General features: G+C 43.1%; 1 protein-coding gene across 3 annotated transcripts in view; it reads right to left on the bottom strand.

Moving 5' to 3' along the window:
* Positions 1-4,929: 4,929 nt before the first annotated feature.
* Positions 4,930-23,841, bottom strand: part of MYLK3 (myosin light chain kinase 3) — a 39,139-nt gene continuing 20,227 nt past the window's right edge. For 2 of the 3 annotated variants that reach the window (XM_082711010.1, XM_082711009.1), the window contains exons 5-13: positions 22,190-22,295; positions 21,607-21,700; positions 21,077-21,186; positions 19,993-20,134; positions 16,903-16,973; positions 8,664-8,792; positions 7,549-7,701; positions 6,477-6,609; positions 4,930-5,528 (exon numbers count right to left, since the gene is read on the bottom strand). In XM_082711010.1, coding sequence (XP_082567136.1) covers positions 5,469-5,528; positions 6,477-6,609; positions 7,549-7,701; positions 8,664-8,792; positions 16,903-16,973; positions 19,993-20,134; positions 21,077-21,186; positions 21,607-21,700; positions 22,190-22,295 — 998 coding nt within the window. In that variant the 3' untranslated portion in view covers positions 4,930-5,468. Of the gene's footprint in view, positions 5,529-6,476; positions 6,610-7,548; positions 7,702-8,663; positions 8,793-14,456; positions 15,293-16,902; positions 16,974-19,992; positions 20,135-21,076; positions 21,187-21,606; positions 21,701-22,189; positions 22,296-23,841 lie in introns of those variants that run through there. The other variant, XM_082711011.1, reaches the window with a different exon arrangement.

Raw genomic sequence — 23,841 nt, 5'->3', positions numbered from 1 at the left:
GTTACTACTTTGATCTGAAATGGGTGAGGTTTTTCCTTCATTTATTTATTAAGATTTTATTTATTTGAGAAAGAGTGCAAGGGTTGGGGGTTGAGGGGACTCAGGGGGAGGAGCTGAAGGAGAGGGGAAGCCGACTCTGGAGCCCTTCATGGCACAGGGTTCAATCCCACAACTCAGAGATCATGACCTGAGCCCAAATCAAGAGTCAGACATTTAACCAACTGAGCCACCCAGGAGCCCCTTTCCTCATTTTATTTTAAGAAAGTATATAATATATAATTTTTTTTATTTGGTGCCAGTATTTAGATTCCTGGCTTTGGGTCAAAAGCAGTTCATTACCAAGTAAAATTAGGCACATTCACTTTTTCTTTTATTACTGTAAAATGCACCTAACAAAATTTACCATCTTACCACTTTTTTTTTTTTTTTAAGATTTTATTTATTTGACACAGAGAGGGGACACAAGCAGGCAGAGTGGCAGGCAGAGGGAGAGAGAGAAGCACACTTCCCACCAAGCAAGGAGCCTGATGCAGGACTCAATCCCAGGACCCCGGGATCATGACCTGAGCTGAAGGCATCTGCTTAATGACTGAACCACCCAGGTGTCCCTACTATTTTACCATTTTTAAGTGTATAGTTCAGTAGTGTGAAGTACATTCATATTCTTACACAACCCATCTCTGGAGCTCCTTCATCTTGCATAGCTAACTGCAGCCATTAAACAACTCTACCTCCCTCCCCTAACCCTTGGCAATCACCATACTGTTTATGTCTGAATTTGTCTATTCTAGATTGGTACCTCATATGAATGGAATCATGTCCCTTATGCTTATTTCACTTAGCATTATTCCTTGAGGTTCATTCTTGTAGCATGTGTCAGAATTTCCTTCCTTTTTAAGGCTGAATAGTAGTCCATTGTAAAGATAGACCACATTTTATTCATACATCTATAAATGGATACTTGATTTGCTTCCACTTTTTGGCTATTCTGAATAATGCTGCTATGAACATGGATGTACAACATCTCTTTGAGACCCTGCTTTCAATTCTTTTGGATGGATGTATACTCAGAAGTGGGATTGCTGGATCATGTGCTAATGCTATTTTTAATTTTTTTTTTTTAGATTTTATTTATTTATTTGACAGAGATCACAAGTAGGCAGAGAGGCAGACAGAGAGAGGGGAAGGGAAGCAGTCTCCCTGCCGAGCAGAGTCTGACGTGGGGCTCAATCCCAGGACCCTCGGATCATGACCTGAGACGAAGGCAGAGGCTTTAACCCACTGAGCCACCCAGGTGTCCCAGGAATTCTTTATATAGTCTAGATAATAACCTTTTAGCAGATACATGCTAGCAAATATTTTCCCTCACTTCTTAGATTGCCTTTTCACTGTCAATTCCATAAGAATAAATATAAGTTATGTTTGTGACTTTTTCCTCCTTTATCCTTAAAAGCAGGTAATGGTTATTATTTTGATTATCTGGAACATAGTTATTTCTTATATGGTTATTTCTTAAGTTAACTGGAGTCAGGGAGTAGGCATTGCCTTAAAGCAATTCTTTCAAAACAACAATTTTCCAGCACATTTATATTTCTAGTGATGGATGCTTACTACCTAGTGAGTACATTTCAGTACTACTTTGTGAAGACTTTGTGGAAGCTCACTTCTTTAACACTGCCTCATGGCATTCATTTAAGTGATTTAAAAAACTATCATGAAAATTTTCAAATGAAAATATAATGAAACCCTGTATTCATTATTCAGACCCAATAGTTAACAAAGATCTTGCCACATTTGCGTAACTGTATCCATTTTTCCTAGTCATTTAACCTACATTATCACAGCATTGCTATTATCATAACTCTCAAAATTAATAGAAATTCTATGTATTATTTTTTCAAGGTTCATTTCTTTTAGGGAGAGAGAAGTAGCATGAACAGGAGAGGGAGAGGCAAAGAAAATCTCAAGCAGACTCTGTGTGAGTGTCAATCCCAGAACCCTGTGACCATGACCTGATCTGAAACCAAGAGTTGGACATTTAACTGACTGTGCCACCCAGGCGCCCCTGAAATTCTATGTATTATTGAATATGCAATTTAGCATTTCATTTTCCTGGATGCCTCTAAAATATCCTTTTATTGTTTGTTCAAATCAAGGTCAGAGCAAGGTCCACAATTGACATTGCATTGCTCATTTTTTATTATAAAAGCAATACATGCTCATTGTAAAAACCAAATTTCAAATTATTCAGAAAGTTATAAAGTGAAAAGTGGAACTGCCCCTTCTCCCCATCACCCATACTCCACACCCCACTGCTAAGTTTCTTGCATATCCTGGAAAATTTTAATGCAGGTATAAGCATATACCTCTCTCCACAAATGAGATGATAATATATATATATGTTCTATAATTTTCCTATAATAAAAGGTGGTGGTCAGTACATCTCGATCTATGTTTAACAGCTACAAAGTATTTCCCTATATGGATGTGGCTAAATTTACTTAACTAAATTCATACTGATAAGCATATGAGGTTGTTTTCATTCAGCCATTAGCAGCAGTGCTACAGTAAACATTTCGCCTAAATCTCTGTCCACTTGTTCAAGTATTGCTGAAGGATAAATTTCTAGAAATAAAATTGCTGGGTGAAAGTGTGGGTATGACTTTTATTTGGACACATACCCAACGAAAGTGGAAGAATTCCATTTCCCCATTCCACCCCCACAAGCACACCAATCTAACAGGTGAAAAAAGTGGGTCCTATCTTTTGGAGTTTCTCTGCCGGGCAGTTTCCAATGACTATTCAAATGGAAAATCCATTAGAAATAGTTGATACCAGCACAGTTGCAATCTAAAAATACCAGCAAAGTAGAGAACTAAAAATATCTGAAAAGTTTAGAGCTTTGAAAGTTCCCTTCAATTTCAGATAAGAGAGGCTAAAATCACATTACTTCTCACTTGTGTGGTCTTGACCTAAACAAAGCCCTCCTCAGGGGATTCTAGGTAAAGAATAACAGCATACAGGGGGAAAAAATAAAATCTGATAAGTAAAGGATTCTCTCTATATCTGCCCTGTCCGATGTAGAAGCAACTAACCACATGTGGCTAATTTATGGCTAATGCAACTCTAGGACCAAATTCCTGTTTTTATTTAAGTTAAATGTGAAAATGGATAACCTCATTATTAGAAAACCTTTGAGGTGTTTCAAACAACTTGAGTATGTGAGTATATGTTTCCACAGTAAATTTCATGAAATCTAAATACAAACTAAGCATGTCTGATGAAAACCTCTTGTCTGAATTGAAATATATTTTAAGTGTAAAATACATACCAGATTTTGGAGATTTGTGTGAAGAAAAAATATAAAATATCTCATTAATAGTTTCTATGTTGATTATAAATTGAAGTGTTTTTGATCTTACTGTGTTAAATTATTAATTTTACCTGTTTTTTTAGGGGAGCTATTAGAAATTTTTTAAATGATGTATATGGTTCGTATAATACTTCTGCCAGTGGTGCTCTAGATCAAGCAAGGTAGCTAACTACATTTTTCTGGGGAGAAGATTCATAGCATTCCCAAGAGTCAGAAATCCCAAGGGATGTAAGAATCACAGTACCTGACAGAATTATAAGGTAACTCTGGCTCCTTCTAGAGGTTGCCTTCCTAAAACCTTTTCAGAGAAGTAGCTTGTTTTAAAATAAGGCATTATCTTAAATCAGATTACTCTCCCATGAAAGAGAGATTTTCAGCAGCTCTCTGTTCTGATATTCATCCACTAGCTGGGCAGCTTGGAGCAGGCCTGGATACGCTGGTACTGAAAAATCTTAGTTCTCGACAAAAGTTAGCCTTCTGGAGAAAAGTTACAACTTGAGAACTGCAGCAGTAGGAGTCCCCTCGCCTCCTTCTGCCTACCTCCCGACACCCAAGCCCTCTGCCAAAAAAAGCAGGGTCTTTATTTGAACAAAAATCCTGAAAGGCTGTGAAACTGTTGCATGGGTAATTAAAAACTTAAAATAAAAAAAATAAAAAAAAATAAATTAAAAAAAAAAAAACAAAGAAAAAACTAAGCTAAAGGTAATTAAAACTGCTGACCTGAGAAGTTCATGAGGATAGCACAAAAATCAGGTTAGAAGCAAGGAAATTAAAAGCATTTGTTACTTTCAAATAATAAAGTACTTCTTGTTACTAATTTTATAAGTTAAATGACAACACTGAAAGTGGCATATCCTTTTTTTTTTTTAAGGATTTTATTTATTTATTTGACAGAGTTCACAAGTAGGCTGGGGGGCGGGGTAGAGCAGGCTCCTGTTGAGCAGAGAGCCCCATGCAATGGGGGGACTTGATCCCAGGACCCTGAGATCATGACCTGAGCTGAAGGCAGAGGCTTAACCCACTGAGCCTCCCAGGCACCCCTGAAAGTGGTATATCCTTAATAAAGCTGTAGCAGAGCAGTTTATTGTCTCATGATATACCATTTGTGTTTCTCTCAGAAAGCTGAACATCATTACACTCTTATCCCTCTTTTACATATTGCCTGTCAGTTCCAGATTTACTAGACCCTAACTGTAGAAGGGAGTTCAGGAGTGAGACTACCAATGCCAGGACAGGGTCAATTAGGAGAGGATGGAGGTGTGTAGAGATTTAAAAAGCACATTCAAAATAATCATAGTTCTGATTTAGCCAAGATAGGTGGTATATTTTGAAGTTTCAAAGAATATTTTTTTAAATTTTTTTTTTTAAGATTTTATTTATTTACTTGAGAGAGAGACAGTGAGAGAGAGCATGAACGAGGAGAAGGTCAGAGGGAGAAGCAGACTCCCCATGGAGCTGGGAGCCCGATGCGGGACTCGATCCCGGGACTCCAGGATCATGACCTGAGCCGAAGGCAGTCGTCCAACCAACTGAGCCACCCAGGCGTCCCAAAGTTTCAAAGAATATTAAAGGATGCATGTTTTGATTCTCAAAAGAGAACACAAGTTAAAACAAGTTTGAGGACCATTGCCCTAAATCCATAGCAGGGTAGTATAGTAAAATGTCAGCTCACTCTCGAGCAAATCAAAATTCTAAGAATTCTTTGTACTGGAGAGAATAGCACTGAATAACATGGCCCGTGTAATAGTCTATTTAGTTCTTTAATCAGAGTAAGTTTAGACTTTAAATTTGACATATACAAAGTAGAAGCTTTCCTACCTACCTAAAGCATGCCTACGCTTATCACCCAAAGTAGTTATACTTGAAAAGTAAACACAGCATTTCAACATAGTATGATCTTATAAGGCAGAAAAAAAAGTTTGCAGGTCACTTTCCTTACAGCCACTTTTCATCCAGAAGGAAGGCAACAGCTATAACATTTATAACATAAGAGGAATCAATATTAGTACAAGACTGAATTATTAAAAATCTTGAGTCATCACTTCATCACCAGTCTCAAAAATTTCTGGGCCCATGGGAGCAGCAGTGTGGAGAATTAGGGACTAGTTGGAAATTTCCTTAGCCTGTTGGCAGCTGTCACCACGTAGAAATGTTTCTTGACGTTAAGGAGAGAAAAGAAGAAAAAAATATATTTTTAGACCAATTGCTTTAAGAACAATAAAAGGACTTAACCAAGTTTAGCCACTTGGGCTTGTTCAAAACTGAGAACTTAATGGAGAAAACAAGTTTGTGGCAAACTTCTAGCAGAAGCCACATGATTTGGGGGCATTCTGGAGCAAGTATGAAGTGAGAAAATAGGTTATCCTGCCCTTTTCACATGAAAAATGGAGTCCATTGGAATACTGTTTTTCAAGTTGCGATTCACAATCCACCACGGGGTCATGAAGTCAAATTGGTGGGTTATGACCCACACTTTTTTGAATGAAAACAAATACCACAGAATAGAAAATATCTGAGTGCATCACACTCTATTTAGCCAATGTTGGGGTATTTTTATTTCATAGCATATGTATGTGTATGTGTATTTGTATACTGGCTGGCTTTCTAAGTAAAGGCTTTTGTTTTTTGTTCTTTAGTGAGGATCTGAGTTGATATTAAGATGCAGGAAAGTCACTTTCCTGGAGGACAAATGTTTTTGAGACAGATTTTATGTCCATAGAACCAAAGTGTTTGGTTTGTAAACAAAATTATGAAGCTTTTAAAACCTAATAGGGTTTCCCAGCCCTTCTTCCTGAAACATGCAGGAATCAGATCTCAAGCTGCAGGCAGTAAGTTCCAGGCACTTTACTACTATTGTCGTTGGGAACATATGCTCAAACTTCATTCTGTCACTACAAGTGTCCACCTAAGTATGAACTTAATGCCACTTTTATGCCAGATGTTTGTGGTAGGTGGCATTTTTAATCAAGATAACAGGTTTTGACATAAGACACTTTTTTTTCTCCTAAATCTATTTAGAATGAAAATGTAAGTAAAAACAGCTACACTTCTCTCAAAGGACTCATTAAAGACACATTCTGCCTTCCTAAGAAAAAACAGATACCTTCCATTTTCTCTGAGCCATGTATTTCTGCAGTAATAACTGGGATTTTAGACGAACTTTGGATTTTGAAGCTTTGGCAGGCAAATTATTCAACCACTCATGTTTCAGGCACTGTGCGGCACTCATTCTGCAGCTGTGAAATCAAAGAGAAGTTGAAACTTAGTTAGGGTTGCCTTTTCTGGTTGTCCAGAAGATAGTTCGGGGGCTAAGAAGTCTGAGTCAATGGAACAGATTAATCATTCGGGCAGATTGTGCCACGTACTAAAAAGGAACTCCTCATGCCTAAAATTCCCCTCCTTAAAAGTATGAGAAAGTCATCGGCAAAATGCCCCTGCCCTCTACAGAGGGAAAGTAGCCCAGTGATTAATCACCTCTCTCAGAGGGAGCTGGGGAATCAAGGCAGGGAGTAGAAAGGCCAGCTGGGCCTAGAATTGCTCTTAAGAAGTTGCTCTTATGAACATGAGCCTTGAAAGAAGCTTGTCTCTCCTTCCAGAGAAAAATGTCAGTTTTGTTCATCTGAATTAAAAATATTTTTCCTCTCATAACTTTTCACAATCAGAAAGAATAAAATAGGAAAGGCCAAGGAACTATGGACTGTCTCAGAGCTCAGATTCTTGGACCTCGCCCTGGGTTGTTTGCAATTATTTCTTAGTGTCTGATTATCATAAAACTCCATGGTTCCACCCATGAATTGGATAGGGCTGCTGAAAACGAAGTCGGCCTTCATTATCAACAAAAGGTTTTCTGGCCTTTATTCTGGGGAATAACATCTGCATGTCTCAACTTTCTTTCAACATTAGCCCATTAGAAGTGATAACTTAGTAGTAGGACTAATTTATATGTGTGGTCCTTTCTAAAACTCTGTCTAGATTTTATGATCCTAGTTGCTTATTTTTTTAATGATTTCCTTCATCTCTTCCCCTGCTACTTTTTTAGCTCCAATGAAGTGGCAGACTAAGAAATCTTGGACAGAATTGGTCCAGAGGAAACCCAGCATCAGCCTGACCTTCACAGCACCCAGATGGGTGGTCATGGTCAGAATGGCTTCAGAATGACAAGCAATGAAGGGTACCTCTTCTCTTTGACGAGCAGACGGGAAACAAAGTCTTTGGCCTCCTCCGACAGCCCTTCAAAGGTATCAGCGTCGAAGTCCCAGCTACAGTTCACAATGAAATTCATGGTCTCTGCATCTGTTTCCCCTAGAAATGGGGACAAACCACTGAGTCTACAGAGGAGAGAAAGGACCATCAGTGTGTAGAAGCCATATATGCCAACATGCAACAAGAGTTAGAGGTCTTACAAGGTTCAAGACCATTAGCCAGAACCAAGAGGCTCCCCCATTTCTTCTCTACAGGAGATAGTCCAGTGTGTTCTGTTAGGGGAACAAGCGGCAGGACTGAAAATTTAGAGGCATGAAGAGGGTTTGAATAAATCCCCAGTCATGCTCACCTATTTTCCTTTAAGCCTGAAGTGAAGAATAAACTGAGACCCAGTCCAGTATGTCCATTTATCAGGTGCATATTGACTTAATTTTAAAATACCTTAGCATGTCTCCGAGACAACCTGGTGAGCTTAGAAACTACCCCAGGCCTTGGGGGTCAAAGGAAAACTGGCTCATTATGTCCCTCTAGAGTGAGGGCAGAGGGACAGGATACTCTAACTGGCTGGCCTTGGGCCTCAAATTCCCCCCACCTGATGCAGTACACCCAAACAAAGTGTGGGGATGCACAGTAGCAACTGCACTGTAATGATAAGTCTGGGAGCAAAGCATGACTTGATTGGGCCTCTGAGGAAAAAGCCAGGGAGGTCACAGAGATGAGAATGCTTAGTCAGTGCACATATCTCATCTCAGTCCATCCTAACTCTGCTTTCCTCAGTCCAGAGAAAACAGTGCAGGGCAGGAAGGACAAGGTTAGATGATGCAGCAGCCCGTGTCCTGCCCTGTGCATCTCCTCTCCTTAGCACTCTGTTGTACTGCAGCACCTGCATTTCCTTGCTAGAGAGCTTTCTCTCCAGTGGAAGCTGCTTTATCCGCCCAGAAGTTTCAGGGAACCAAGGTCCTCGGCATCAGCACACGAGCAACGACTGATAAGAGTTGGTGTATAAATACCCTAAGTCCCTCCCTGCTCAGACAGAGTAATTATGAAGGGCTGTTCCACGATGGGAGCCAGGCTCCTGGGCACTCACAACATGTAGGTAATGACTCCCACACTCCACATGTCCGTAGGGAAGGACACAAATTCATAGTTGACCACTTCCGGGGCCAGGAACTCTGGAGTGCCGAAGTTCACCTTCAGCTTCTCCCGAGGCTTGTACCTAGCGAAGAGAGGGTGCAGAGGACCATGGGAGTGAGCCCGGAGAGAAGATGTGGAGGCTGGGACTAGTTCTGGGTTGGAGCTAGACATTCCCAGCCCTTCCTGTCTGCCATGTTGTCTAGACCTCACATATCACCACATAAGCATCATAACTCTGCCCCAACTTCAGACTTTCCTAAGTCACTAGGGAGAATCAGAAAACCACAGAACTCTTCCTCCAGGCAACTGCAACGTGAAAAGGAGAGAAAGTCAATATATCTTATTCATCATGCAGCCACACGAAGAAGCACAAATTGGAGAGCAGCTGTCTGTGGAGGCCTGCTCTTGTGGTGTGAGCCATTTGGTTGGTGAGATGACAGTAAGAATTAGAAAAAGCAAATGTGCTCAAGATCACTAATCATCAGGAAAATACAACTCAAAACCACAAGGGGATATCACTGCACATCATGACTGCTATAAAACAAGCAAACAATGAAAGACCAGAAAATAGCAAGAGTTGGCTAGGATGTAGAGAAACTGGAACCCTCGCTGGTGGGAATGTAGAATAGTGCGGTTGCTATGGAAACAGTATGGCAGTTCCTAAAAAAAATAAAAAATAAAAATAGAACTACCATATGATCCAGCAATCCCACTCCTACATATATAACCAAAAGAATTGAAAGCAGAAACTTGAGGAGATATGCATACACCCATATTCACAGCAGCATTATTCATAACAGCCAAATGGAGGAAATAAAGTGTCTACTGATGGATGACTGCAAAAGTAAAATGCGGTAGACACATACAGTGGAATATTCTTCGGTCTTACTATATAAGGCAATTCTGACTCCTGCTACTATATGGATGAACCTCCAGAACGTTCTAAGTGAAACAAGTCGTCACAAAAGACAAATGCTTTTGTGTTTAGGTATGGTTCCACCTTGAAAAGGCACCCCTAGACTAGTCACAGTCAGAGATAGTGGGTAGAATGGTGGTTTCCAGGGGCTGGAGGTAGGGGGAAAGTGACCAGTTACTGTTTAACAGGTACAGAATTTAAGTTTTGCAAGATGAAAAGGGTTCTGGAGATCGGTTGCACAACAATGAGTAATACTTAACACTAATGAATTAATTCAAAAACAGTTAAGATGATAAGTTTCATGTGTGTTTTACATAATTACAAAAAGAATAAGAATGAGAAAAAAGGTTCTGGGGCGTCTGGGTGGCTCAGTCAGTTAAACAGATGCCTTTGGCTCAGGTCATGATCCCAGGGGTCTGGACTGAGCCTCAGATGGGCTCCCAGCTCAGCGAGGAGTCTGCTTCTCCCTCTCCCTCTGCCCCTACCTCCTGCTCATGCTGTCCCTCTCTCTCTCAAATAAATCCATAAAACCTAAAGATCATATTGATTTATTTGAGAGAGAGACAGAGAGAGAACATGTGCGGAATGAGAGAGAGCACACAAGCAGGGGGAGGGGAAGGGCAGAGGGAGAAGCAGGCTGACTCGGGGCCTGATCCCAGGATGTTGGGATCATGACCTGGGCTGAAGGCAGATGCCCAACGACTGAGCCACCCAGACACCCCAATAAATAAAATCTTTAAAAAAATAAAAGAGAAAAATGGTTCTGAATAGGAAGATTAATAAAGGTTAGGAAGAGAGTTGATGGATGAATGGGAAAGGAGGTGGCCAAAGGCGGTTTTTAGAATTTGTGGCCTTTCAGAAAGTCTCTAGCTAAAATGTAATGAGCAACATCAAAGATGGCCTTTAGGGCGCCTGGGTGGCTCAGTGGGTTAAGCCGCTTCCTTCAGTTCAGGTCCTGATCTCAGGGTCCTGGGATCAAGTCCCGCATCGGGCTCTCTGCTCAGCAGGGAGCCTGCTTCCCTCTCTCTCTCTCTCTCTCTCTGCCTGCCTCTCTGCCTACTCGTGATCTCTCTGTGTCAAATAAATAAATAAAATCTTAAAAAAAAAAAAAGGTGGCCTTTAGTAGGTGAGTAGATAAATAAACTGTGGTACATCCAGACAATGAAGTAGTACTCAAAGCTAAAAAGAAACAAATTATCAAGCCATGAAAAGACATAGAGGAAACAAGCCCACAGTACTAAGTGAAAGAAGCCAGTCTGAAGGGGCTACAAACTGTATGAGTCTAATGTCATTCCAAAAAAAGCAAAACTATGGAGACCTATGGATAGCAAAAATATGGATAGTATATTAAAAAGATCAGTGGGGGCCAGGGCCTGGGGTGGGGAGAGGAAGGGAGGGATACAGAGGTGAGAGAACAATGGATTTGTAGGGCTTAGAAATACTCCATATGATACCGAAATGATGAATACATGTCATTACACATTTGTCCAAACCCAAGAGTGAATGGTAATGTAAAGTATGGACTTTGAGTGATAATATGTCAGTGTAGGTTCATCATTGGTAGCAAATGTACTGCCCTGTACTACCCTGGTTGGGGGCGGGGGGAGCTTGACTGGGAGTAAGGAGTACATGGAAAATCTCTGCACCTTCCCTTCAATTTTATTGTGAACCTAAGATTGTTCCTAAAAAAAGAAAATAAAGTTTTTTTTTAAAGATTTTATTCATTCATTTGACAGAGATTACAAGTAGGCAGAGAGGCAGACAGAGAGAAGAGGAAGCAGGGTCCCTGCTGAGCAGAGAGCCTGATGCAGGGCTTGACCCCAGGACCCTGGGATCATGACCTGAGCCCAAGGTAGAGGCTTTAACCTACTGAACCACACAGGCGCCCCTAAAGTATTAATTTATAAAATATAATGGACACATCCTATTTGCCAGGCTAAAGGTTTTCCATATATATATAGTCTCTTCTCATTCTTACAATAGCCCCATGAAGTCTCTAAGATTATCCTCCTCATCCTACAGATAAGGCAATTGAGAATAAAATGAAAATCCTGCCAATGTGTCCTGCTTCCCTTAAACCAGGGAGGTGACTTGTCAAAGAGCTTTCTCTTCCAAATTTACTGAGAGCCAGATAAACGCAGGCTTGTGCTAACACAGCCTACCTTCATCCAGTAAAGGAGCTACCAGGATCATCTTGGTAGCCTCATTGAGCGCGAAGCAAGGAGAGAGCAGGATCCCTCCTCTGGCCGACCCTGGCAACTGACTCAGGGCCAAGGAGCCGAGCTGAAAGGGACAGCTTTCCCCTGGACAACAAGCAGCTACTCTGCTCAGACAAGTCCCCAGGGAATGCCACAGCGTCCTCCAGCATCTATGTGACCGAAGAAGAAGAGGACAATACAGTATTTGATTCATTGTGTAGGGAAAGAATCTTTTGTTAAGAAAATGGATCCAGGGGACGCCTGGGTGGCTCAGTTGGTTGGACGACTGCCTTAGGCTCAGGTCATGATCCCGGAGTCCTGGGATCGAGTCCCGCGTTGGGCTTCCGGCTCCATGGGGAGTCCGCTTCTCCCTCTGATTTCTCCTCGCTCATGCTCTCTCTCACTACCTCTCTCTCAATAAATAAATAAAAATCTTTAAAAAAAAAAAAAAAGAAAATGGATCCAGAAGCCTTGGTTTTGTTGTAAAACAGTGTGTTGTTTTCTTTTAAAAATGTACAAAATATCTATCACTACTGATAGTATATTAATATTAGTGTAGAAATCGGTTTGTCTTGCATAGTAGTGTAGATCCACACATTCTAGCAAATGTATTTGCAACTATGATGTGGTCAGGGCTTTGTGATATAAATATACGTTTTTAAGTGTACTTTCGCTTTTAAAATGCATGTTTGGTGTTTCACAATAAAAGATCTGAAACCTCCCTCCCACCCCCGCATAAAAGGAGAGAAGAAAAGAGAGAGGAGCGAAGACCCAGGCTCTCAGCCCCTAGAAGCCACTTTCCCAGAGGCTGCCTTGTTCTCACTGCTTCATCTCGCCCCCGAGCCACATCCTGTGTCCTGTGACTTTGTCACTCACTCGCCCCACCCCACTGACACTGGCTCGCCACGTGAGATGCAGGGGGTATGATCCAAGCCCGAGTCCCCTTGGTGGTCAGGAATCAGTGATTCCCAACCATTGGCCCATGGGTAAATGTTTAACAACCAGCTATCTGATGAAGAAAAAAAAAAGGTCCTGATTTGCAGCATTTGCCCTTTGTAGTGGTATAAATACTGATTTAATGATGGCCGATTTCAAACATGATGAATGTCTGGATGCAGAGCTGGGAAGCGACGTGCTGTAGCGCGCCATCCCATGGTCTTTCAACAAGCACTAATAATTGCAGGAGCAGTAAAATAATTAGGAAGTGATAACGTTTGAAAATATAAGTTCTTTAATTGTAAGTTCATACAATTTAATCGTTAATTAATGGTACATTTTAACAACTGTTTACAAGGTTCCTTATCTTGAGCGGCTATGAGTGGGTCCAGCATACCACACCCCAGATGACTCGCAAATGAGTGGATGAGAATAAATGACAGCTTTAAACCTCTGCAGTTTGGGGGGGGTTTGTCACACAGCAGTACTGTGGCAGTTAACTAACACCAAAGCTGTTTCAATATATCCACCAAGACCTCCTCTCCAAATTCCTAAGGCACTCTGTGACCATAGGGTCACATATGAGGTTGCAGCCTCACGGAGGCTGGGGCAGGCACCTCCTTGCCCTGCCAAAGGATCTTATGAAATAGGTTTGTATTTCAATCTGAGTACCGGACTGGTAGTCGGGAAGCCTAACCCTGCACCCAACATTCTGGAGACCAAACTTTAACAAGATACTTCCTATCCTGCTCCCATCCTTGACCCATAGGCCCCTACTTAGACCCACTGATGGGTCTCACTGCCCACTGGTATAACACTGGTCCCTCTGGCTGGATGTTTTGGCCTCTGAGGATCTGTGTGTGCCAACCCCCCAGACCCCCACCCCTGCCTACATGATGGTGGCCATCCCCAGACTGTACACCTCAGCATCTTTAATAGCTCCACCCAGAAATACCACTTTACTTCCTACAGTTTGTATTCTAGGGGGAAATTGGCTTTTCCTTCTTCTCTACAAACACTGCTTCTTCTGGCATATAAAATAGGCTCTCTCAAGCTGCACATTCCCCCCACAGATTCCTCCTCTTAGAAGGACATGCAGGCCAATCTGGCAAAATCCAACTTGCCAAATAATCCTTTTGCCCAATGGCCAGGTTGCCAGAGGATGTTTCCGATGTTTTCCTTTTACCTCCAGCTGGAGCCAGTGCCTCTGTCAGCCCATCTCTGCTGAGTGCGGTTTCCTGAGCACCATGTGTTTTAGACACCGGCATTTCCCCCGTGCCCAGCAGTTTCACGTGGGTGGCCTTCTCTTCAATGCGATTCCCCATGTTTATTGTCTTGAACTTGCCTTGCCCTCTGCCTCTGGGCCATCAGCAAAATTATTGTCATCGATGCCTTTGACCAGGTTAATGAATTTATCTGACAGTTTGAGATGGACTGCCTGAGAGTTTGGGGATAGATTTGGACTAACATGTTTGGTAGGCTGTCCTACAGCTTTTTCACCTCCCCACTAGGTAACTCGATGCCTGATAGGATAATGTTCAATTTCTTAGCAGGACATTCAGGACTCCCATCTTCACTGTATCTGCCCCCCCCCCCCCCGTCCCACCCCAGCTCCTCCCTTCCTGTGCGGGCCTGGTGTACATCCTCTACCAGCCCCCATCACCCACACCCCCCCCACCACTCCCACCCCCACCCCCATGTGCTGGAGCTGGTTCTCAAGAGTACAGGAGTGTACATCTCCTCCCAATCTGCATCAATGATGTTGTGTTGGTAGGTTGAACTCAGCTGCAATTAGCAAAGGCTACAAGTCGAACCCCATCTCCATCCAGCCCCCCCCCCAGAGCTGATAAACCTTTGCCAGCATACTACTGCCTGCAGATAACAACCCTCCCTTCCAGCTGCTCAGAGAAGACTTCCCAGAATCCAGTTGCCTCAACTGGTAAATCCTTGCTCTGAATTCAGTTTGTCACTGTAAATACGCATTTGGCAATCGGACATCTGGCAGTTGGGAGGGTACCACATACACACTGTGGGAGGCTGTGCATTCTCAGTTTGCCCCACTTACGTGAGCGTTGGTTCCTGGAAGGGCAATGTTTTGTGGCTCTCCAAAGGGCTATGATACATAAACAGATACAAAGGACAACTGCAGCATTTACTTCCATGAGAAGGGGGCCTGATGCTTAGGAAAGAAATGTCGAAAAAGACACTTTGGAAGGCAAGCAATGATAATAATAAAATAGATTCAGAGACATTGCTATAGCATATAAGAACGCAAGCATATAAGATGTATCCCAACTTGATAAGACGTTATTTAGGAAAATATTAAGTAATTTTTTACATCATGGATTGAATGTGATTTTGAAGCATTTGGGTTGGGGGCTTTGGCATACCGTTCATGAAAAACAGTACACAGTGTAATAGGGATCCTAAAGGCACAGTAGGAATATATGAACTTTCCTCTGCTGTTAACTCTCACAACATCACCCTTGGCCTCATCCATCATGTTGGCATTGAAAAATGCATCTTTTGCGCCTGCAAAAGAAGCAAAGTTATCACTTCACCAATGGGGAGGGACCTAGGAAGATGCCACTGTGGTTTTGACTACTACTTCTGGGAGGCAGGTCTGGACAGCAGAGGCTGAGCTCAGGCAAATGGCTCTGTCTCCGCGGGGACAAGGTTTTGCTTTCTTCCCCTGTGGTGGATGGAGTGGAGGACACTGTTAGGTTTATAAAGGAGCAAAAACAACTTCTTTGTGGTAAATGTTTAGCAGGATGAGAGAAAATTTGAAGAGTTGAAAATTCAGCTGCACTGTGGAGACCTAACTAGAAAATATATGATTCCCAGAGAAATGTGATTCCTGGTAGAAATAGAATTCTGGAGGAAGTAGACTGTGGGTGCTTAAAGGTTTGGGGGACAGCCCTACCCAACGCCATTGTTAGGAACCCGTATACCCAGCTGTGTGTGCCAGGGGCCAGAGTGTTCACCATACATTTGTCTGGACAAGATCTTAAAAGTACTTATGGATAAACCATCCTTCACTAGGCTTTAGGCATTTTAAGGGATTTTAAGATATTTTTTAAGTTACATGTTTACTTTGTGTAGTCAAACTGGAGAACCTAGCCACCCTTCTAGGCTGGGTCTGCCCTGTCGACATATTATTCCATTTAACCTTCAAAACTGCCCCATGTTAGCAGGCATTTCATTTTATCATCATTTTACCAAGATTTAACTCAGTCTTGAGAGGCCCAGAACCACTCAGCTGGACACCAGCCTACACTAGGACATACGCATCCTCTTATTTAAACTACTCACTTCCCAGAGGGCAGGGATGGTTCTGGATACCTCATACAGCTCAGCACATCCTAGCTCCAGGCTCTATTCAGGGATGAATAGAACTGATCTGACACCCCACACCCCCCGCACCCATGCAGTGGTCCTCTTTTAACCTGTCACATGCTCTCTGTTCAGACAGGGGGATTGAAATAAAATGAATCCCACAGCCTTTTAAGGAGAAGCAGAGTCTGAAGCATGAAGCCACACCCCCACCCCCCTGGGTAGTAACAAGGCCTATCTCTGCACAATCAAAGTCTACCAGCCTGTCAGGGACAGAGGTTTCTGTGTCAGTTCCAAAACTCAAAAATCAGAGAGGATGAATACCCAACTTTTATATCAACATGGATGGGACTGGAAGAGATTATGCTGAGTGAAATAAGTCAAGCAGGGAGAGTCAATTATCATATGGTTTCACTTACTTGTGGAGCATAAGGAATAACATGGAGGACATGGGGAGAAGGAAAGGAGAAATGAGTTGGGGGAAATCAGAGTGGGGAGATGAACCATGAGAGACTGTGGACTCTGAGAAACAAATGGAGGGTTTTGGAGGGGAGAGGGGTGGGGGGATGGGAGAGGCTAGTGGTAGGTATTAAGGGGGGCATGTATTGCATGGAGCACTGGGTGTGGTGCATAAACAATGAATCTTGGAACACAGAAAAGAAATAAAATTTTAAAAAATGAAAAAAATAAAAATAATGCTAGCACGCTAAAAAAAAAAAAAAAGGCTAAACTGTGGGTAACCACATCCAAAAGAGCCACAAGCAGTCCCCCAGGAGTTTTGTCAAAGTGCCAAAATATAACTTTCTTACCTTCTGGCCAGCCCAAAGTCAATGATCTTAATTTGATGTCCTGTCTGACTGACACACAGTATGTTCTCCGGCTGGGAAAGAAAGAGAGGTCTGCTTAGCTCAATCAGCAGCCAAGAAGGTGCGCAACTCCCACACTTACGTCAACAGGCCTCAGATTCCCAGCTTCAAAGAGAATGAATGGGTCAGGACAGTGCTCCTACAGGAAAATGTAGATCACAAAAACGAAGTGGACTGATGTGAGACAATAAGGAGTGGTATGGATTGTAGGGAACTGGGGGACTTCTGCCCTGTGTAAAGCAGCTCCAGCCACTGGTCACCATGCAGGAATGCAGGCCCAGTTGCTCAAGAGAAGCCAGAGTATATATCTTTATGTGAAAATTCCATGCTTTTAAATATTGACAACTCCAGTTTAAACATACGTCCATGAGCGGGAGTTAAGTAGAACACCTTTGCGATGCAGGCTTGACCCATAGGCTGCTTGTTTGAGAATGCTGGCCTGGGGTCATGGTTCTAAACCCTGGCTTTCCTTTAGAATGATTGGGCAAACTCTCAAAAGTCCCATGGTCTAGGCTCCAACCCTGACTAATTATATCACTGAATCTCAGGGATGGGGACCAAAGCTTCAGTAGTCTGTTCAAGGAGATCAGAGCTGCTCAACGTCAATCTCCCATTTTGTGGTGATAGCTGTGACCCATGGGATGGAGGTGGTGGTCTTGACAGGCCTCTCCTCTCAAGTTCTTCAGATCAGCTCTGAGGCCCAGAGGGAGAATGGAATGATGCTTGCTGCTTGTGCAAAGCAAATTTGGATGGGGTGGGGGCGGGTGCACGTGGAGGGTTTATGGTAGAACAGCTCTGGAAACCCAGGGCCTAGTAGATGAGGTCTAGGGGTCTATTATCTAGGTCTGTGTCCCTAGGTGAGTCCCTTCTCATTCCTGAAACCTCAGGGTCTCTGTCTATAAAATGGGAATGATAACCACTTCCTGCCTTCCTCCTGGGAAGGTATGAGAATCAAATCACATAACATGTATGAAAACACCATACGGCTTTCAAAGAAAATACCAGGTTCTGTTTCGCCCAACAGAAGGTTTTATTGTTATTTATGGTACAATGGAGTCATACAAGTTCTCAGATAGGAGCAGGAGAACGGTAATTTAAAGTCTCCATGTCTTCTTTATAAAGTCTAGAACAACACTGCCTGATAGAACCATAATGTGTAAACTACATATATAACTTACAAAATTTTCTAGTAACCACAATAAAAAGGTAAAAAGAAATTAGTGAACTTAATTTTTATAACAGCATTATTGAAATATAAATAATAATATAAATAATAATGATGCTATCATAAAATTCATCATTTTAACGTGTGAGATTCTACAGGTTTTAGTGTATTCAGAGAGTTATGTAATGATTTTCACTATCTTATTTTAGAACATTTTTATCTCTTCCAAAAGAACACAACTCATACCCATCTGCAGTCACTCTCCATTCTCTCCCACCCCTAAATCTTATAACTACTAACCTATTTTCTGTCTCTTTGGATTTGCCTATTCTGGACATTTCATATAAAGGAATCATACAAACACCAACCTTTTTGCACCTGACTTCTCTCATTTAGCACCATGTCCTTCAAGTTCATCCATATTGTAGTATGTATCAGTACTTCTCTTATTCCTTTTCAGAGCTGAATAATATTCCATTGTATGGATATACTGTATTTGTTTACCTGTTCATCTGCTAGAGAATATTCAGGTTGTTTTCACTTTGGGGCTATTATGCATAATGCTGCTAAGAACATTTATGTACAAGTTTTGGTGTCGACTTATGTTTTTGATATTCTTGAGCACATACCTGGAAGTAAAATTACCAGGTCATGTGGTAACTCTGCATTTAACATTTTAGGGACTGCCAAACTGGTTTCTAAAGTGGATGCACAATTTTACAATCTCATCAACAATGTATGAGAGTTCCGGGGTGCCTGAGTGGCTCAGTTGGTTAAGCAACTGCCTTCGGCTCAGGTCATGATCCTGGAGCCCTGGGATCAAGTCCCACATTGGGCTCCCTCCTTGGCAGGAAGTCTGCTTCTCCCTCTGACCTCTCACGTCTCATGGTCTTTCTCTCTCATTCTCTCTCTCTCTCAAATAAGTAAATAAAATCTTAAAAAAAAAAAAAAAGTATGAGAGTTCCAATTTCTCCACATCATAGCCAACACTTCTTATTGTCTGTCAGTTTTAGTTTTTATTTTAGCTTAGTCTAATGGGTGTGAAACAGTATCTCACTGTAGTTTTGATTTGTATTTCTCTAATGACTAATGATGTTGTGAATTTTTTCAGGTACTTATTGTCCATTTGTATATCTTTATTGGATAAATGTCTATTTAAATCCTTTGCCCATTCTAAAATTTTTCTTTCAATTACTGAGTTGTAAGATCTCTTTACATATTATAGATATAAGTCCCTTATCAGAGATATTGTTTGGAAATATTTCTCCCATTCTGTGGGCTGTCATTTCACTTTCATGATGATATCCCTTGAAGCACAAAGGTTTTTCATTTTGATTAAGTCTAATTTATCCATTTTTCTTTTCTAGCTTTTGCTTTTGAGCCATTTCTAAGAAATCACTGCCTAATAATACAAGGTCACAAAGATTTAATCCTATGTTTTCTTCTAATGATTTTATAATTTTAGGTCTTATATTTAAGTCACAATCCATTTTTTGTGTATAGTATCAGTGTATTATTTTGCATGTGGGTACAAGCATGGTGTCCATTGAAAAGATTATCCTTTCCTCATTGAATCGTCATGGCACAGTTTTCAAAAAATCAATTGGCCACAAATATAAAGTTTTGGTTCTGGACTCTCAGTTGTATACAATTGCGCTATCTATTCATCCTCATACATATAACCCATTGTTTTTGTTGCTATAGCTTAGCTGTAAATTTTGAAATTGGGAAATGTGCATCCTTCAACTTTGTTCTTCTTTCTCAAGATTGTTTTTTGCTGTTTTGCCACAGAAGAGCAGGAACCCTATCCCCGCCCCACCCCCACCCCAGCACCACCACCACCACCGCAAGTCCAGGTGGAGCCTTACCTTGAGGTCCAGGTGCAGGATGTAGTGTTGATGAAGGTAATGCACCCCCTCACAGATCTGCTTGGTGAACAAGATCACATCCAGTTCGGTCAGCTGGTACTTCTCCTCTGTGATCCGGTCAAAGAGTTCACCCCCATCCACACTGCCAGGACAAAGAGAGAGACAAGCACTGGCCTAAGGAAGGCTCTCAGAGGAGTTGTCCACTCTTATCACCAAGAGTCAAAAGAGGCCAACCCAGAAAAGCCTGAAGCCACTGTCATCTTGGATTTCATGGAGATCTTTGTTCTAGGCCTATTCCCAGCTCAGAGGGCAGGAGGTAAAAAGGAATTGATGGGCCAAAAGGAATACTGGGAATTGTCTTCAGTGTTGATAATCCAGGCTCGCTCTGGATACTCTAAGTCAAAGTAATAAACTCATTTGCCTACAGGAGCCAATTAGTACTTACATGGCAAGAACCCAAAACGAGCAAAAAAGACCAGATCTGAGTCAAAAGTTTCTATAAAATACAGCCCCTTAGTCTATCTTTGTTTTTTCACTCATGGTAAAGACATGACATGACAAACCTTTCCAGAAGGAAAATAGCAACACAAGCACAAAAATAAATGGCCTCTGAGCCCCTGGCCTCAGCTTCAGGGGTAGTTGGGAATGGTGGGGACTGGGACAAATGAGACACTGGTTGCCCTGTCTACAAAGGTCAGCCATTAGGAGCTCTAGCACACCATTTCTAGCTGGAAACACAGGTCTAGAATTACTAGTTCTTTCACATTTTTAAGAAAAAACACGATAGCTGGGTTTCCATGTGAAATTTCCCAATTTCCAATTGCTAACACCTAAATCAAAATTACTGAAAACTGTAGGCCAAACTGACATATATCTGAGGGAGTGTGAGTCAGGTTTACTGCTGGTTTACAGCAAATGGCTTTGTCCTCCATGCTCCATATTGGAGGTGATGATATTCCCTACATAACCCAGAGAGGGCAAGGGGAAGAGGAAGGGAGAATTTTGCCTAGAACTATTGTTCCAAGCCCCAGTCCTGAGTCCTGGCCCACAGAGAAGTCACTACTCCATCTCCCAAGATACTCACTACTCCATGACGAGTGTACAGCTGTTCTTGCTCTCAAAGGCATCATAGAGCTGGATCAAGTTCACATGGCTGAGCTGGTTCATGATGTTGACCTCATTCTTCACATCCTCCTTGCAGAGTCAGACAGGAGAGGAGATTCCAAGAAATGGGTCAGAAAGATGAGCCAGCTGTGCCTCCCAGGACACATGCATGCCCACCTCCTCCTTTTCTGCTCTCACATCAGGTCTCCAACTCATGACCCAAACCAGTTCTTAGAACAGAAGGGACTTAACTTCAATCCCCCATTCCACAGATAGGGAACCTGAGACCCAAGAAGGAAGCTTGGAAGTCCAGAGGGACCCTGCTGCCCAGGGTATGAGGTGATGTGCTGAGCAGAGCGTGGGAATCATGGAAAAGAGACAGGGAAGTTGACAGGGTTCCTGATCAGCATTCAGGGGTCTGGGGAAGCATGGGGCCAGGGAGCCAAGAAGGAAGTATAGGAGCCCCGAACATGGCCCAAGGTACTAGCTGGCCCAGGGCAGATGCCTCACCCGGTCCTTGGCACTCTTCACTTTGATGATCTTGGCTGCCAGCGAGAGCCCTGTGGACTTCTCTGTGCACCTGTGGACCTGGCCAAACCGGCCCCTGCAGAGACATGATGGTAAGGCAGGCTGAGAGCCCAAGGTGAGCCATCCTGTATCTCTGGCTTTCTGGTCCTGCCCTTTGTTCATAAACACCATGGGGATTACCCTGCACCCCGGAGGCACTATAACCATTACCCCTACACCATATGGGTTATTCTCAAACCTAGAGAAGATCTTCACCCTATTGTAAGTGGTGTATACCATACCCCAGGGAACTACTGCCCTCACTCCACACCACCCAGACCGCCCTACCACCTCCAGCATATGGCTCCCACCCATGCCCATATACCATGTGGGCTCCCCTGCACTCACCCACTCTCTGTAGGCTAGCCAGTCACTAGCATGCTCTGCACTCTATCCCACCCCGGGCCTTGGCTCTCGACCAACCCCCTCCCGAGAAGCATCCAGCAGCATGCCAGCTCAGGTGTCCAAGTGTCTCTGCCCCCATCCCTCCTGCTCCTGCCCCTCATCAAAGCAGAAGCCCACCTACCCTCCCAAGACATCATGCTGACACACTGTGTAACCTGCCGAGGTCGAGGTCTCCTTGACACTCACCACCCGGTGTTCAAAGGGGGCTGGTGGGGCTGGGCTGTCATCTGTTTGGGAGACAATAGGATGTGAGCCTCTAAGTGCAGCCTCCTCCACTCAGCCACCTGCTTGGGTCAAGTGACAAGCCCCTCGCCGTTCTCAAGGATCACCTCATTGAATCACCCATATGGCAGAGGAGCTAGCTGAGTTTCAGAGAGGTGAGGTGACTGGCCCCACGGGCGCACAGTGAGTCAGTGACGGACGGGAGTCAAACCCAGATCTCTCGTCCCCTACAGTGGTGCTCTTTGCAAGGTGGAGAAGCTCTACCCAGTCTGTTCACTGACGTTGAGAGGGGATACAGGGTGGATCTGTGCAGCCAGCAGGAAACGGAAGGCACCCTTGAACAGGGTACCCTGATCAAGCAGAATTTAATGATGGAACTATATTTGAAGGCGCAGGCTGCAGACCCCCCGCCAGGGTGGTGTGACAGGGAGGCAGCTGGAGAAATAAACACGCTCCCTCCCTCCCTCCCTCCCTGGCACCTTCTGATCTCACAGGGCAAACAGCCCTTGAGGTCAGCTTCGGGGGAGGTGGGCTGTGTAAGTCAAAAGAGCCAAGGACGAGGATGCCCCCCAGAGATGGAAGCCACAGACGATGGACCCCTCTGACCGTGGACTAAAGCTAAGACTCAAAAGACTATGAGTTTATTGTTGCTCCTATGGTTACCTGTTTGTGTATTGTTGCTCCTATGTTACCTGTTTATGTAAAGTATAGGTGGGAAATTAGATGAACGGAATTAGGAAAAATGGAAAAGGTTCTACAAAGTGGTGAATGGCTAACTCCTCACCCGACCGTGCTTTAACCTTACATTAGTAACCCTAACTACTTTTTGGCTCCTGCATTATAAACGTCCTAATGTCATTTGTAAATGTTAGTCTTACATGCTCAATATAACCCCTTACAACAGAACATAGAACTGGCTGAAAAGTCAAAGCTTTGACTAATCTCCAAAGAAAAGGGGGGAATGCAAGGGCCTACTTAGCCAGAGGGAGCCGTTTTGTTGTTTATGCAGTGAACTTAGATTGACCCTCTGCAGTAAACTTAGATTGACCCTATGCTGTAAACGTAGATTGACCCTGCCCCTCCCAGAGGAACTTACTTGCAAAGCCCAGATAAAAGGGCAGGTCAGGCCAGGTGGAGACATCCAAACAGTGGAGCGTGCAAACTGTCTTCCTAGCTACCAGGGAGAGTGGGCCCCGCCTTTTGGGCGCCAATTCTGACCAAGGTGATAGGCTAGGGTAAATTGTAATCTTATTGGCCACCTGTGTGTAGCCAGGCTCAACCACATGGCCTTTGCTCTATAAAAGCTAGTCCGTGAGGTGGGGAAGGGTCACCTCTTTGTAAGAGACGGCCCTGACCAGTCAGTTTGATTCTCGACGCTTGGCGCGAAATAAAGCTTTGCTTGACCTTCGCTTTGTATCCGTCTCGTTCCTCTGACCATGGACCCAACAGGCTGGGAGTGGACAGTGGGCTTAGAGGGGAAACCGAGGACACCAGCATTTGGAAAAATAAAAGTAGTCTAAGTTTTGGGAAAAAATCTTGCACTTCAGAGGT

The sequence above is a fragment of the Mustela nivalis genome, assembly GCF_964662115.1.
Source record: "Mustela nivalis genome assembly, chromosome: 18".
NCBI lineage: Eukaryota > Metazoa > Chordata > Mammalia > Carnivora > Mustelidae > Mustela > Mustela nivalis.
The sequence above is the reverse complement of the archived record's forward strand: the minus strand, read 5'-3'. Positions and strand labels throughout refer to the sequence as shown.